Below are 15,737 nucleotides of genomic sequence, written 5' to 3' on the forward strand. Positions count from 1 at the left end.
TTTGCAACAGAGCTTCTGACTGAGCATGAGTCCCTTGTAGCACGACGCACAAATGTTTGAAAGATGGTTTAACCTGACTTTATGTTAGAAGACCCGATAGTGCTGTGCTCCTCCCACACTGCTCCACCCCTCACTTTTCTGCATGAGTTTGACAGCCACCCCTAGACCCACATTATACACCTAAACTCTACCAACTCCCTGCAAACTGAACACAAGTCACTGGTTCAAGTTTTTTTTCAAAGATAACGAAAACCTCAAACCACAAAAGAGACACTTTCTAATTAAAACTGTTGTAAGTCGTGCAAAGTAGATTTCATGATCATCACTTTTTCTAAAAACACAGAGCTGACTAGAAACAACCAAGTGATTTCTGTTTGTCCTAGAATTTATTCACAATAAAGAAACAGAGTTGTGAAAATAAAAGCAGCAGAGGTAGAGATACCTTAACTTTTAGTCAAACTAAAAAAAAAACCATTAGGTACTACAGTTCCCATAATGTAACTTGATATTGTAGTTTATAAAATCCTTTCTAATAAATTCCCTCTCCTGTCAAACGCCATGCTCAAAATACAAAACACAGACGTTCTGCTACAAATCTGACGTACACCAATATTTTTCAGGATAAGTGATTATCATGATGCCTAACTTGATGTACAAAATTGGCGGAGTGCTCCTTTAATATGATTTCTCTCCTGCACATCCAGTGAAATAACCTGTCCTCATTATGCGCTTGCATCTAATCGCAAAAGCCCAAACAGAACTGTGGCTCCACAAGAAGCTGTAGAAGAGATAAAACAATAACGTAGTTGTGAACATGACATGGTATTTATGACAGCTGATAAGTCTCCAGTTACAATCTGTCAGGTTTTACTGTGAGCAGACACAGTCCTAGCCACTCGTTAATATTCAATGTCTGTACATCGATAAAATGAAAAATGCTCCAGACCAACTGCCTGAGTGATAATAGTCGTGATAGTCTACAAGCTGCAGTCGCAGTCTTATGAGCAGAGTTATGAGAAAAAGTGTCTTATCGTCTAAAAGATATATTTTATTATATTCCTCAGATAAAGCTTTATCGTAGTGATTCAGCCTACAGCACGTTACTCTGTTCTTTCCGTACTTCTTATAGTTTTCCTTTGTGTGCCCTGCCTCCCTTTAAAATCCTTAAGTAAGTATAAAATATGGCCACATGTGATGGCAAAGTATTTTACACGTAGAACAGGAGGGGCAGAGTGGGATTGTTTCCAAAACCGCATAACCAATGGGGGGAGAGATCAGTTGCTCAGGGGTCTAAGATCCTCAGTGGGCCTGAAGAAAAACTGTGATTATTTTGACATAATTAATTCATTAATTGCACACTGTAAACACAAAATCACAGGCGTTTAGGGCAAAACCTGCATGTTTCTGTTATCTTCTTTACTTACTAATAGGCCACAATGCAACAAGTGGAAGAAACTGCTTTTGGTGTTTAGGGACAAATATTTTTGCCATTGGGATTTCTACTGGTTTAATCCTCTGGGATGCAATTATTCCCCAGTGAAGGGTGACCAAGTGTTTTTTAGTGCAAATTTTAAAAAGGAATATTTCAAAATATATTATTATTAAATATTTTATGTAAATGGTCTTGTTCAAAGAAGGTCGTGGGTTCGCATCCCGGCCTTTCTGTGTGGAGTTTGCATGTTCTCCCTGTGCTTGCGTGGGTTTACTCCGGGTACTCCGGTTTCCTCCCACAGTCCAAAAACATGCATGTTAGGTTGATTGGTGACTCTAAAATTGCCCGTAGGAGTGAGTGTGAGTGTGTGAGGTTGTCTGTCTTTGTGTGTCTATATGTGGCCCTGCGACAGACTGGTGACCTGTCTAGGGTGTACCCCTGCCTTCCACCCGAGAGAGAGCTGGGATAGGCTCCAGCGGATCCCCGTGACCCTGAACAGGAAAAGCGGGTATAGAAGATGGATGGATGGATGGATGGATGGTCTTGTTCAATGAATACATTTCATTTTCTCCTCCTTTGTCTCTCAGATTACCTGATTGTGGACAACTGTTGGTCTTGGCAAGAAGTTTTCAAATTTGGCCACAAGTTGTTAAGCTTAGCAGGTTAGGGGTTATGGGTGAGGGGGTCAGGGTTACATTTTGGGTTTTCCAAAAGATGTGACAACTTCTAGCCAAAGTTTTCACAGGTTTACAGGTCCCTGTCCCTTTCACAGTCAGCTGCACTCATGAGCACGAAATAAATGGGTAAGTCACCATAAGAGGTAGGAAAAACTAAAACATTTTCTTTCTTTGTGTTATTGTCAAAGAAATGAGTATGTTTGTGTATGCATGAACTTAAACATTTAAGTAAGTATATGTTTGAACTGATTCACTTTGGGAGATTACTGTGATCCACCAGAGGGCGCTACAGTTCCCCTCCAGGCCACAGCTGGACCTTGGTTTGATACAAGTCACTGATGCTGGAAGAGCTGTTTCATTTTGAGCTGAGACTATATATAAATGTATAAATGTAATTCTGTGTGGGTGAAATTGTTTCTCCCTTTGTGTTAAATGAATGAAGAGAAAAAAGACACAAGAGCCAGAGAAACTGTACAGTAACCTATAACCCTCCAATATGTCCAGCACTGTGTTAGCCTTCATCCCCCTACAGGATAAAGGAGACAAAGGTAAGTGTTGAGCAATCACAAGATTAGGGGAAAGACTTCAAAATGTTTAAAACTTTTTGTGGTTAAAAATCCTTCATTTCTCTCTGTCAGCGGTCGGGACAGGTTTCCAATTACCCAACACACATCTTAAGTAACACTCTCTTCTTATACAGCTCTGAACCTGTGATCCTTGACAGACTGAGTGATGTCACTGTGGGAGGTGGCCAAATGAATTCACCTGATGAATTTAATGGGGTCATCCAGGAGGCAAAAGTCTAAGCGTCTCTATAGTTCCCCCCGAAGGTTTTTCTCTGCATTTGATTAATTAACTTTGACAAACAGCTTCACCAGAAAAAGCGAAGAATTCCAAGAGAGGTGTAAATCATCAAATCATAAAACAGTGACCTAACACAGTATCTTACTTCCTGCTAAGGACGGACATGTGTTGAGCTGCACATAGACTGATTCTTAATGTCCAAAAAACATATTTAACCCTTTATGCCCTGGGTCAAGTCATATTTTCAACATATACTGATTGAAACACTTACATAAACACATTTTGCCTAGAAGACTGTGGTTGCTGGTTTGAGCTACAGATAAAGAACATATAGAGGAGACAATAATGAGTAAATGACAGGTCAGAAGTCTTGATATTGTCCTGTTAGTTTTGTCCTTTGTGGCTGGTTCTTTGTTCAGCTGGGGACGGCTGTATGTCTGACCTTGCTTTGAAGTGATCTCTGTCAGTGCTGTTAGTCATGTCACTAAGAGGCTTGCAGGCAGCAGATCAGTTTAGCACAGCCTCGCCTGGCTAATCTGATTACTTCACCAAGGCCTCTATCAGTGTGCAAGACAGGAGAACCAAGAACAAACACTTCCTCCTTCTGCCACCTCCATATTCATAAAGTTTGGTAGGGGTCACTGAAGCCGCGTGTTTCAGTGAGTTAACTGTATCGTGAGCGTCTTATGTGTTAATGAAGCTTTTTCAAATGCGGAGTTTCCCATCCAGCCAAGGGCTTAAATTCCAGCTGTAGTGCTGCAGTGAACTGTGCATGCTGCCAGGTCAAAAGAGCAACAGCAGACTTTCAGTAGCTTACCACAAGATACTTTCAGCCCTCAGCTCCAGCGCAAATGGTTCTTATGCCTTTATTAGCATGTTGACCTTTGCACTGCGACTATTATCTTGTCCAGAACTTGAAATCCAAGCTGGGGGGGGGGGGGGGGGGGGGGGGGCTGTAATGATGTAGGAATGAGGAAAACAGGTCATATTAAAGGAACCTTGACACCTTGACAGCATTTATCTAACAACAGCTATTATTTCCATTTAACATTGTTTTACAGGGGGATGAGTTTGGGTTATTGAGGGAGGAATATTATTTCCCCTTTGGCTGGAGTATGACAGAAACATATTAGCCAAGCTCATTTTTAGTTTGCATCTTTACCTACTGTAGTACAGTTAAAACCTAAGCAAAGAGAATGAGTGAAGGTCTCAGAAAGATTGGAAATGAGAAGTAGTTTTATATGAGGCTACAGACACTTTAATCACTGCACCAGCTCCACAGCCTGGAGATAACATGCAGTGCTTTAATTTTTGCTTCAGGCACATTTACAGCTTAAAGAGTTAGGGTAGGGAGGTTCTCACTACAGTAAATATGCACGTTAGTACAATGATCACTGATAAAAAAGCACTTTCATAAGGATTGTGTGTTGACAGTGGACCTTTAAATCATGACATTTGCTATGTGAAGGGAGTGAAGCCCCATAAACCTCAGTCCTCACTCCAGCAAATGAAAGATAAATCTCCCACAGTGCAATGTAATTGTTGCCGTCCCAGTGAATAAGACGAGTGTGTGATCTGAGGAGAAACATCTCCCCTTGACTTTAAACAGGTGAAGGTAGAAGAAGACGTGACAGTAAATCAGTCCAAGCCCATTCACTCTTACAATGCCCAAGGGATGGTTCAGGTTTTTTAAAAGTCATTGTAAACATGTAAATTTCCTCAGTGGTATCAATGTTTCACTTTACACACTGAAGTGCTGATACAGAGTGAGTGTGTTTCTGCATTCACCCTCTTCCTCATCTCCTCAAACCCTCTCCCCCCACACACTCTTCCCTCACTGGCATGGATTAAAAGCTAAAGAGGGCTGAGAAGTCAAAGCTCCCCTGTCCTTCCCTCTCTTTGCCTTCCTTTACCTGTTACCTCTCACCAGCTCTCTGCCAATCTATTTTTTACCAATCCAAACTCTGGACCAGGGTTGGGCCTCTTCTCACGCACGGTCCCATTGCTCTGTGGTTTGGGGTACGTCCCAGTCCAAAACAGGGACAGCAAGAACTAAAGCAAGATTAACCTACTGGAAATTTGGAGATTTTGAATTTTCAGAATTGATTTAAAGACTCTTGGATGTCAGAGGAGATAACTTTACTTTTTATGCTTTCATTTGGATTACCTATGATATCTTTTCACAATAAAAGATCAAAACTAGCTGTTCCTGCTGTATACAACTGTATACTTCATCCACCTGGAGTTTGGACGGTGCCGTTCAACGATACGCGACAATGACATGGCTTCTATGTAGAAAAACTACTCCAGGTCAGAAATGTCTCTGTTTTATTGAATAGGTGTACTATCTGAGAACAGTTATAGAGCTGTGATTCTGTTAATGTGAACAGCTAATTGATTGTTTTTACCACTGTTCAGATCTGTTTGCAGTAGAGGTACTTCAGCAGAGGTCAAGCTATTTCAAGCACGGACTGATTCACTCCTTTACAAATGTACCACAGACTTTAAAATAACTGCTCTATTCATCAAAAGTGAGGAGGGTTTTGTGGGATTAATATGATTTGATCTATACACACACACACACTGTTTTCTGTGGTTCAGCTTTAAGATAAAGGAATCAGGGATTTTACAATTTACCACTGAAATCCACTGGTGATTTTCATGTTTGTTTTTATCCAAAATATGTCTTATCCAGAACAGGTCTTTATACATTCAGTATTTTAAGGCCTCCACTCAGGTTTTTAACTTGTCTGCATGAACCAAGAAAATTTAAAATGCAGATTTTCTAAACATGTAAATTTATCAGGCTTAGATCATGAAATTGCTGAATTATGAAACTTTGTGCGAAGACTGAACAGCATTAAGTATATCACTAATAGTTATGTCACTCTTTAAGCTTTTTAAAATCTTGCAAATAATAAATTAAGATGTATAATATTTTAAAGAATATTTTGTTAAACCCGTCCAACCAGTAGAAAGAAGGTACTAACTTAGTTTTTCTTGTCTTTAAATTGAGTTAATGTTCGAAGGTCGAGAGGGTCCAACTGTCTTTTCTGAATTAAACTGAAACACCTGAAACATGGACAAATGGATCGTTCCATGTTGAGCTATTTCTGAAAGCTGATGCCAGTTTCAAGAATCTGAGGGGTCACTGGGGTTGGACAAGAGAAATCATCCAGACATGGATTGCTGAGAAGATCATAAGAGATTTACTTTAGACTGGAAAAGATATACCGAGACCAAACAGGGACATCGAGGCCAGAATTAGCCCCATGTTACCTGGCACTTGAGTTTTAACTCCATGGTCCCGACGGAGCTAATCAGCTTGTTACACACATGCCGTTAATTCTTCAAGGAATAGTACAGGTACTCAGGGAACCATGTCCTGCTGAGACAGATGGATGCTGGTAAGATTCACTGTCACATTCTGTCACAGCTCAGCAAGTTGCCAGTTCAGGTTTGGGCTGATGAGACGTTCTTGCTTGTATCACAGATTTATATACACATCTCTTTGTATTGACCTGCTGCAAATGTTCTAATTCATTCTACCTTTTTTCTTATTTTCTGCTGGCAGTGACAGCTTGGGGTCGTGTCGTCCTGTCCAGCTTTGGTCCCGGGGCCTGCTAAGTGCCAAAGGAGACAGTCCCGTCCACTAAGACACACTCACTGTCACGCTAATCACCATAAACTCTTCACTCTCCTTCAAAAGCATCAGAATAGCTGAGTGACACAATGGCAAGTCACAGAGACCCTCGCTTTCTGCACAATCTGTCCTATCACCCACGATGGCAGCGCGACTCAGTAAAAGTGAAGAGAAAAAGACATATACGAACAGCTGGTACAAACAGTTACAGTGGATATAGTCAGTTTGAATCGTTATCATCATCAGTGTCATCAAGATCATTGTCCGCAAAACCACAGTTGCCATTATCCCCTGTGCAGTGCCCCAGGAGCTGGTGGCGGAACTGGTTTTTTCTGCCCTTATTCATGCTCTCACTTCTCCCCTGTCAAGCCTGGGCGACCACTTTCAAGGTGGCCCTGGTGGGACCCTGGACATGTGACCTCTTATACTCCAAAGCCCTTCCTGACTTGGCAGCCCGTCTCGCCATGAACCGCATAAACAAGGACCCTCACCTTACCAAAGGCTACTGGTATGACTACACATTGATAAATGAAGATTGCAAGTCATCGCGTGCCCTCCCTCGCTTCGCTGAGCTGGAAGGTTATGGTGCTGCTTTCCTGGGGCCTGCTAACCCAGGCTACTGCACCTCAGCAGCTTTGTATGCAAAAGAGTGGGATGTTGGGATCTTTTCTTGGAGTTGTCTCAGACCCAGTATGAAAACAGGTGGGATGTACCCCACCTTCTTGAGGCCGCTGCCACTGTCCTCCCATGTAATTTTCACTGTGTTGCGTTATTTCCAGTGGGCCCATGTGGCCATAGTCTCACAGGAGACAGATCTGTGGGAAGCCACAGGACACGAACTTGCTTCATCACTGAGGGCCCTCGGCCTGCCTGTCAACCCAGTGGTCACTATGGAGGCCGACGAGGACGGCCCTCAGAGAGCCCTGACAAAAGTGAGGGAAACAGACCGGGTTAGAGGTGAGTTACACACGAGGCAAGCTGTTAATATCTAAGCTCCACATTGTTTTATATGAATCATGCAAATGCATATTTTTGAAACCCACTTGTCTCCACAGTGATCATCATGTGCATGCCTTCTGTTCTGATTGGTGGCGAAGCCCAGTACAAACTACTGACTACGGCACTGACCATGCGCATGATTGAGCGTGGCTACGTGTTCATCCCCTATGACACCCTCCTGTACTCACTGCCCTACAAAAATGCATATTACTATTCACTAAGCAATGACACCAAGCTGCGGAAAGCCTACGACGGGGTCCTCACCATCACCATAGACTCCGGAGAACAGAGTTTCTATGAGGCCTTCAAAGACGCTCAGGACAGTTATGAAATCCGCAGCAGCACCCCGCCAGAGCAGGTCAGACTCTTTTGAATACTGCAGTAACTAAACCATGTTGACAACTCTTTTACAAAGACTCGACTTTTAATCTACCACATTACTGTCCCCTCTGTTAGGTTTCTCCATTCTTCGGCACTATCTACAGCATGATGTACTTCATAGCTATGACTGCTGAACAAGCCCGCGCCAGTTCAGGCCGCTGGGTGAACGGTCACATCCTCGGTGATAGTGAGGGTGGCTTTGAATTTTCAGGCTTCAATCAGGCCTTGAGGTCTGGCCGCAGGGGTGAAGGCTTGCAGGCCCCCTATGTAGTACTGGACTACACTGGCATGGGCAGCATTCTCTTCCCCACTCACACCTTGGATGCATCTCATACAGATGGCAAGACAGGGGGCTTGAAACACCTTGGTCGATCGATCCACTTTGCAGGGAGCACACCCTACAGAGACTCAAGCTGCTGGTTTAGTCCCTACTTTGCATGTTCTGGAGGTAAGTGCACATCACAGGACATATAAATATAAACTTTTATACATAGCAGTATAGATTACTAAATTCAGTGCATTCAAACAAACTGCCTTTGTGTTTTTATTCTCTTTCAAAAGGCATGGATATGGTCACTTTCTTCTTCATTTCTCTTGTGTTGATTTCATTGACTGGATTTGGAGTTAACATCTTCATTTATTTCAAGTATGAACAGCAGATTAACAAAAAAATGACTTATCACCTAGTGTGGACTATTGTGATTTTTAGACCTTTTTGATTTTTCATCTGTGTAGGAAAGGTGGGAGGGTTGGGATCAGCTATGGAGATGGTGGCAATAGTGGATTAACTAAGATAGTCCTGACTCTGGATGACCTGGTCTTCATCAACACTCAAGTCAGCAAAAGGGTGAGTTCTCTGCTGAAGCTTGAACAAAACCGCTTGTGGTTTGCATCTCTCTGTTGTACATGCAGACCAAGTTTGTAATGCATGTTTACCTGAAAATGATTATCTGCCTAAGCCTCTCCTCTTTGTCTCCTCTTTGAACTGTGTGTGTGTGAACAGAAGCTCAATGATGAAAGTATCATGAAAAGCCAGACGGATATGAAGACACCCCACCACTCAGTGTCTGGTCGCAGCTACTTGGCAGCATCACCTGACAGCTCGAATGTTGCTGTGTTTGAGGTGAGACGAGCCTGCCTCTTTACCATTGTGCAGACTGTGTGTTTGGACTATACTGGTTTCACAAAGACTGTGTTGTCTTGTTTACCCCTAGGGTGACTGGGTTTGGTTGAAGAAATGTCCCAGTGGATCAGTATCGTCCGTCAACAGCAGCACAGAGTTTGTCTTTGTCAAAGTAAGTGAGGGAGGGAGGAAATGGGAAAGTAGCTGAAGTGAATGTCTTTATTCAAATGTATATTTGTTTCCTGCTCAAAGGCATTTTAGTCATTATTACTGCGCTTGTTGTCCAGTGTGGCCAGAAACCATAAAACATAAGTTGGTCTTGTTGGAGAATTGCTGGTCAAAAACACATACAGCAAGCTGAGTCAGATTATGGTGCCAGTGTAAGTTGCAACCAAGAATCTAACATGAAAGTTCACAGGGTTTTTATTATCCTCCTGTCAGCTCAGAGACATGAGGCACGAGAATATCAATCTGTTCCTGGGACTGTTCTTCGATTCGGGGATCTTTGGCCTCGTGACTGAGCACTGCACCAGGGGCAGCCTGGAGGATTTGCTCAGCAACGAGGATGTGCGTCTTGACTGGATGTTCAAGTCATCCCTGTTAATGGATCTGATCCGGGTGAGGAGAGACATAATGGCCAAGTCATGTTTCATTTCCCATCTACTCATGTTTTTTCATTACTCAAATTTTCTACAAACTGTCATCAGGGAATGAAGTACCTGCACAATCGTGACATCATCCATGGACGGCTCAAATCCCGGAACTGTGTGGTCGATGGGCGCTTTGTGCTGAAGGTGACAGATTATGGGTTCAATGAAATCTTGAATGCCCAGACCATTGACACTGAAGAGGAAAAGCCAGAGAGTGAGTTTATGTGCATCCACAGACTGATTTTCAGCTTGTCCATATTAAATTTTGTTTGTTTAATAACAGTTGTCCATCTTTTTTCAATAAAAAGATCTGCTGTGGACGGCCCCCGAGCTGCTGCGAAGCTCTAGTCTGAGGAGGAAGGGGACTTTCTCTGGAGACATCTACAGCTTTTCTATCATTGTGCAGGAAGTCATCTCTCGCTCTGCACCTTTCTGCATGCTGGACATGCCTCCCAAAGGTGAGTGATTAACACCAAACGATGGCGACATGAAAAAAAAAAAAAGAAGAAGTATTAGAAGTTACCGGAGACATATGCAAAAGGTTCATGCCAATTTAAAATCTGTTGATGAACCTGTGGGGAAAATAACATGCTATGAATGAGAACATGTATTGTTGCTCACACTCCACTGTGAAAAAAGGTTTTTCACAATATTCACTCAAAGGCTGAAAGGACAATGATATATGCAAAATTAATTATGAGAAAGATGGCGCTGCCAAGAATTAAGATTATATCGTGGAATATCAATAAAATGTCAGAGTTAAATGTTATAAAAAACTTTCAAATTTAAAATGTGGAGACCACTACATTAGCCTGTACCAGGTTTATTGCTGCTCCCACAGTCCTCATGTTGCGTGACGCCACTTCCTTTGTTTCCCCTTATCCTACAGAGTCAGAGCTGTGTACAAACAGTGTTTTTCAGCTCACATACAGAACAGACAGCTAGCAGACTATGGGGTGATCTTTGCTGAATGAATTAGAATCACTCACTGCACATTTAATGAACTCAAACTAGCCCCATTCATCCTTTATCTATATTGTTTAGCTGGTAGGGTCACAGGAGGCCTGGGGCCAATCCCAGCTCACACTGGGCATGAGGCAAACATCAAACTTATAGACTTACATCTGATCTGAGAAAACACCTACCACCACAACATCAGGACATTTCAAATTACTTATCCGAATGTGTTAGAACATCTACAGATTGTGTACTGAACATTTTTAACTCCACAAAAGCTGAAGAAAATTAATTCTCCTGTGTCCACAGCACAGCTGTAGAGAGGCTCATAAACACATCTGTTATAGCCCATCCCAATGATAGAATAAAATAAGTTTTGGGATGGATATTGTGGAGATAAAAGTTATCCTCATTGCTAAATGTGAATGACTCATCATCCCCAGGAGTGTGTTTGTTGGGAAGCAAAGTGGATGGAATTAAATCTTTAGGAATATAATGTCTAATATTATTGGGATTTGTTTCTGTGTAAGAAATAATCCATAACAATTTTTAAAAAATGCAAATGTAGATTTTTTTGTCTTTAACCTCTGGTTTACTGTTCTTGTTTTATTCTTTTTTGTATATTTGTGCTTTCTGTATTTGGTCTCATGTCAAATTCACAAAAAGTAAAGAAGGAAAAGAAAACGTCCAATATTTGAATCGTTGCTACCTGTGCTGTTCTTTACCTGCTTTTGATCAACAGAGTTGTTCAGAATCTGTTTTTGTGCATTTCTGTGTGTGCCCATCACTTGCATGTTCTTGTCTGAATGTGTGCACGTGTTGACAGAGATTGTCAGTAAGGTCAAAGAGCCTCCTCCTTTGTGTCGGCCTGTTGTGTCAGTGGACGAGGCCCCGCTGGATGTGATACAGATCATGAAACAGGCCTGGAGTGAAGATCCAGAGAAGAGGCCGACCTTTGAGGAGATCTTCAAACAGGTACAGTCACTGAAAACACGTGGTGATGCAGCTTTAACCTCTCCTATATATATTGCTCTGTGTAAATCTAGCAAGCTGGAGATGACATTCCTGTTCCCTCGTCTTCATGCAACAGTTCAAGAGCATCACCAAGGGGAAGAAGACCAACATTATCGACTCTATGCTGCGGATGTTGGAACAGTACTCCTCCAATTTGGAAGATCTGATCAGAGAGAGGACAGAGGAGCTGGAGATAGAGCGACAGAAGACAGACAATCTGGTGGCTCAGATGTTGCCCAAGTGAGTGTCTTGCAACTTTCACTGACACATGAAAGACATGACAACACTCTCAGTCATATTTCACCTTTCTGCACACGCAGCACAGCTATCGAGGTTGATCGACAGCAGTAGCCTCTGGGGGCCTGTAGAGCAATAGTAATGTGATGCTTAACCATCAAGCTAAGGGAATGTTTCTTTTACTCCCTCAGGGAGGTCAGAGGTCAAAGACAGCTGCAGAGCCTGAAGCTGGCAGAGATTCAGACATACAGGAGAGGTTAGAAGGCTTCTGCAGGGATTTAACAATAACTCTCAGGCACTGTGGAAACCAGGGCAGCAGTGCAAGCACAGCTGAGCCAAGAACCCACCGAGAAAATGCTGTGAAAGATATTTTTTAAATCTTATCTGTAGTCTCTGGAGGAGAAAATCTCGAATTTAACAGTGAAAATGTGAGGATTTCTTTAGTTTTCTTTGAGTTCGTCCACCAGAATGTGGTGATAATCTGCCACGTCCTGTGCACTGAACTATGGGAATATTTGCTGCAGCCAAGAGCAGCAAATATTGAGGATGAGAATGTGAGATTTTGCTCACTCATACAAATTGAACTCATACAAATTGAATATGCTTTAAATGCTGCTTAATATTGAAGGCAGCATTCAGTAGTTCATTCGTATAATCAGGACTCCAAAAACATATATATTTACAATACCACATGTGTCTCATGATGTGTAGCAGGTCAACAGGTTTTGTTTCCTGTTATTATTTATACTGCAGCTGATTGTTTTGGCCTTAGAGCCACTGTAGATGTTATTATTAGCACTGTCTTCATTGAAAAATCAATACAAACTTAACAAACTTACTTGTGGTTTTCAGAGCAATGAATTTAATCTAATCATATTTTGTTGAATCTTTATTGTATCATATCAAATTCAAAATGAATACAGTTATACTGTATCTCAGTCACGTCGCTTCACGAGGACACCCTGCCATCACCACATGTATGGGATAAGAAGGGGGACAGCTGTAAAAGTCAGTGCTGCTGAAAAGGAAAAATCCATGAATGCGTAAAACGACTTTCAGCACTCTCAGGCTCTTAGTGTCCTGCACTCATCATCTTCCTCCTCTCAGATCTGTGGCTCAGGCACTGAAGACAGGCAAACCTGTCAAACCCGAACACTTCAACGAGGTCACTCTGTACTTCAGTGACATCGTGGGTTTCACCACCATATCAGCTCTCAGCGATCCCATCGAGGTGGTCGACCTGCTCAATGATCTCTACACACTCTTTGATGCTATCATTGGGCTGCATGACGTGTACAAGGTGAGTCCTGGGAGATTTAGTTTCTATGTATATACTGTAAGTTGGCTGGCGTTTTATGTGTGCTTAAGTTTGTGTCATTGTCCTTTTCATGTGTGTTTCATTTACAGCCCACTTACAGCACTTTTGTTGTTTCTTTGTGGTGCAGATTTTTGTGAGCTTTATAAATCAGCCTTGGTGTATTGCAAACACTAAATTGATTTCTGTTTTATTTGAATTATATTAGTACAGTGTGTTCAACTCTTATTTTTATGGCATATAGGTGGAAACTATCGGAGATGCCTACATGGTAGCCTCTGGAGTCCCTACCAGGAATGGCAACCGACACGCAGCAGAGATGGCCAACATGTCTCTTGACATCCTGCACTGCATTGGGACCTTTAAGATGAGGCATATGCCTGAGCTGAAAGTCAGGATCCGTATTGGCCTGCACAGTGGTGAGCAATATACTCATCCATTCTGTGATATAAGGTTTGTGTAAAAGTGAGTTTGTTGCAAAAGAATACAGTAATCCAAGCCGCTAAGGCAAGAGGGTATTTTTACCTCTTTTATCCTTGTCTGGAACTTAGTCCTGGAACAGTGGACCACTATCCACTTAGAGTGCTGTTATCCAATTAACACACTGCATACTTTGGATATCTAACTCTTCATGCACACACAAGCGTTAGTGCACAGCTTTAATATCAGATTTGGAGGAAAGAACTGTGTGTTTTTATTGACAAGGAGTTTACTAGAAAGGACTGGACAGAAACTGAAAAGTGACTAGTTGAAGTTATAGTTACAGGCCTCAGTGTAAAACTTCTTTTGGTTTACAGCGTAAGATATTTCTTACCAAGATGAATCGTCCTATTCAAAGCCTGTCCCCAACTTTTGTGTGTGTGTGTGGTCTCACATGCTGTGTTTAAAGGCCCAGTCGTCGCAGGGGTTGTGGGGCTTACGATGCCTCGGTACTGTCTGTTTGGAGACACCGTCAACACAGCGTCTCGGATGGAGTCCACAGGGTTGCGTGAGTGCCTCATGTGTTGTTATATAGGCCTGATCGGTAGCCTCTTCCATTAATCGATTTTTAAAATGAACATGGTTGTTGAGAGAACAGGTGTATGGCGGTTTGTGTTCATGCTGCTGGAGGCTAAATAAGACTTTAAGTGAACAGTCCCACTAATCCTTTAAGACTATCAGCAGAATTAGAGGCCAATTTAAAGTTTCAGCGTACATGTCATCAGTGACTGAGTTTGCCTCAGTTAGCCCCTGTGTTCGGTATAAATGAAGTTTAAACTGAAGGACTAACTCTTAAGTACACCTTACTTATGTTTAAAAATAAAACGCTCACTTTGATGGATTTCCCAGAAGATAGATCAAACTATTCGTCTTTAAACTGGTCAGTGGCCGTTTCATTTATAATATCTAAAACAACAATTATTCATGACCATCCTGTTTTAGGAGTGAAGCACTATTGGGTAATCTACTGCCACTAAGTGGTTTAATACCAAAATGACAATTTGACTTTTTTAAAATACTGTTTAAACCATTGAAAGTTCATAGGACAATTTTCTGTGAAACCCGATATTAAAATAATTTCTTTGTGAAAATGCTGAGGATTGTTCTGTGTTTGCTGCCATAGCTTACAGAATCCATGTCAACCAAAGCACAGTTGATGTCCTGAACAGCTTGAAGCTGGGATATAAAATTCAAGTCAGAGGCCTGACAGAGTTAAAGGTAAATAAAATTTTAAAAAACACAGATGATAAGCAATGACCTTGTAATAGTAACCAATATGGTTATGTATTTCTAGGGAAAAGGTATTGAGAACACGTATTGGTTGGTCGGGAGGGAGGATTTCGACAAGCCTCTGCCTATTCCTCCAGACACTAAGGGGTGAGACAATATTTTCTTTACCCCTCCATTTACGCATACACATTGTTTACCTGTTTTAATCTTTACACTACATTTATACTGTGTAATTGTAATGTAACAGTCTGTTGTATGAATACTATATCAAGTTTGCTCTCTGTCACAGGTATAAACCGTAAAATACTGTATTTCTGTATTACAGGGGAAGCAATCATGGTATCAGTTTAGAGGAGATACCTGTTGACAGAAGACAAAAGTTCCTGGACCGACAAAAGAGGATGGGCTAGCCTGCTTTTTTTTTTTCCCACTGGTGTCCCAGAATTGAAACGTGATATTATCTAACACTGTATTTATGTGAGAATACACAGAGAAGTGTGTGAATGAAAAGTGACCAGTGCAGTATTTGAAATAATTGAAAATCCATTATGATTTCTGCTGGATATGACATCCTGCACCAGTAAACTCAGTTTTTTGGTTTAAAACACGTTACATACCTGAATGATCTTTCTTGGAGATTAGGGTTTTTTCTTCATTCAAAGATTTACCAGGATGGTGCCACAGTAAACACTCGCTCCAATATAAAAGATGAACCAACAAAAAACAAAAAAAAAAAACAAAAAAACAGGTAACTGTCTGTGATTGATTCACATTTGTGTATATCAAAAAGAAATA

General features: G+C 41.6%; 1 protein-coding gene across 1 annotated transcript; it reads left to right on the top strand.

Annotated features, from left to right (window-relative positions):
• Positions 1-6,645: 6,645 nt before the first annotated feature.
• gucy2d (guanylate cyclase 2D, retinal) lies at positions 6,646-15,352 on the top strand. The gene is made up of 18 exons (XM_026328561.1): positions 6,646-7,513; positions 7,612-7,913; positions 8,012-8,384; positions 8,498-8,582; positions 8,672-8,783; positions 8,940-9,059; positions 9,151-9,231; positions 9,501-9,677; positions 9,767-9,923; positions 10,018-10,167; positions 11,493-11,641; positions 11,757-11,920; positions 13,025-13,217; positions 13,477-13,651; positions 14,122-14,220; positions 14,836-14,930; positions 15,007-15,089; positions 15,268-15,352. The coding sequence occupies exons 1-18, from the start codon at positions 6,646-6,648 to the stop codon at positions 15,350-15,352; spliced, it is 3,468 nt and encodes a 1,155-aa protein (XP_026184346.1).
• The last annotated feature ends 385 nt before the right edge of the window (positions 15,353-15,737 follow it).

This window comes from Mastacembelus armatus, chromosome 14 (assembly GCF_900324485.2).
Source record: "Mastacembelus armatus chromosome 14, fMasArm1.2, whole genome shotgun sequence".
Taxonomy (NCBI): domain Eukaryota; kingdom Metazoa; phylum Chordata; class Actinopteri; order Synbranchiformes; family Mastacembelidae; genus Mastacembelus; species Mastacembelus armatus.

What these genes read in the sequence shown, in the direction of transcription:
- gucy2d (XM_026328561.1), top strand. Translation starts at nt 6,646, where the DNA reads ATGGCAAGTCACAGAGACCCTCGCTTTCTGCACAATCTGTCCTATCAC. An exon ending in TGTTAATGGATCTGATCCGG is followed by an intron (nt 9,678 to 9,766) that starts GTGAGGAGAGAC and finishes AACTGTCATCAG; the next exon opens with GGAATGAAGTACCTGCACAA. An exon ending in GGCTGCATGACGTGTACAAG is followed by an intron (nt 13,218 to 13,476) that starts GTGAGTCCTGGG and finishes TATGGCATATAG; the next exon opens with GTGGAAACTATCGGAGATGC.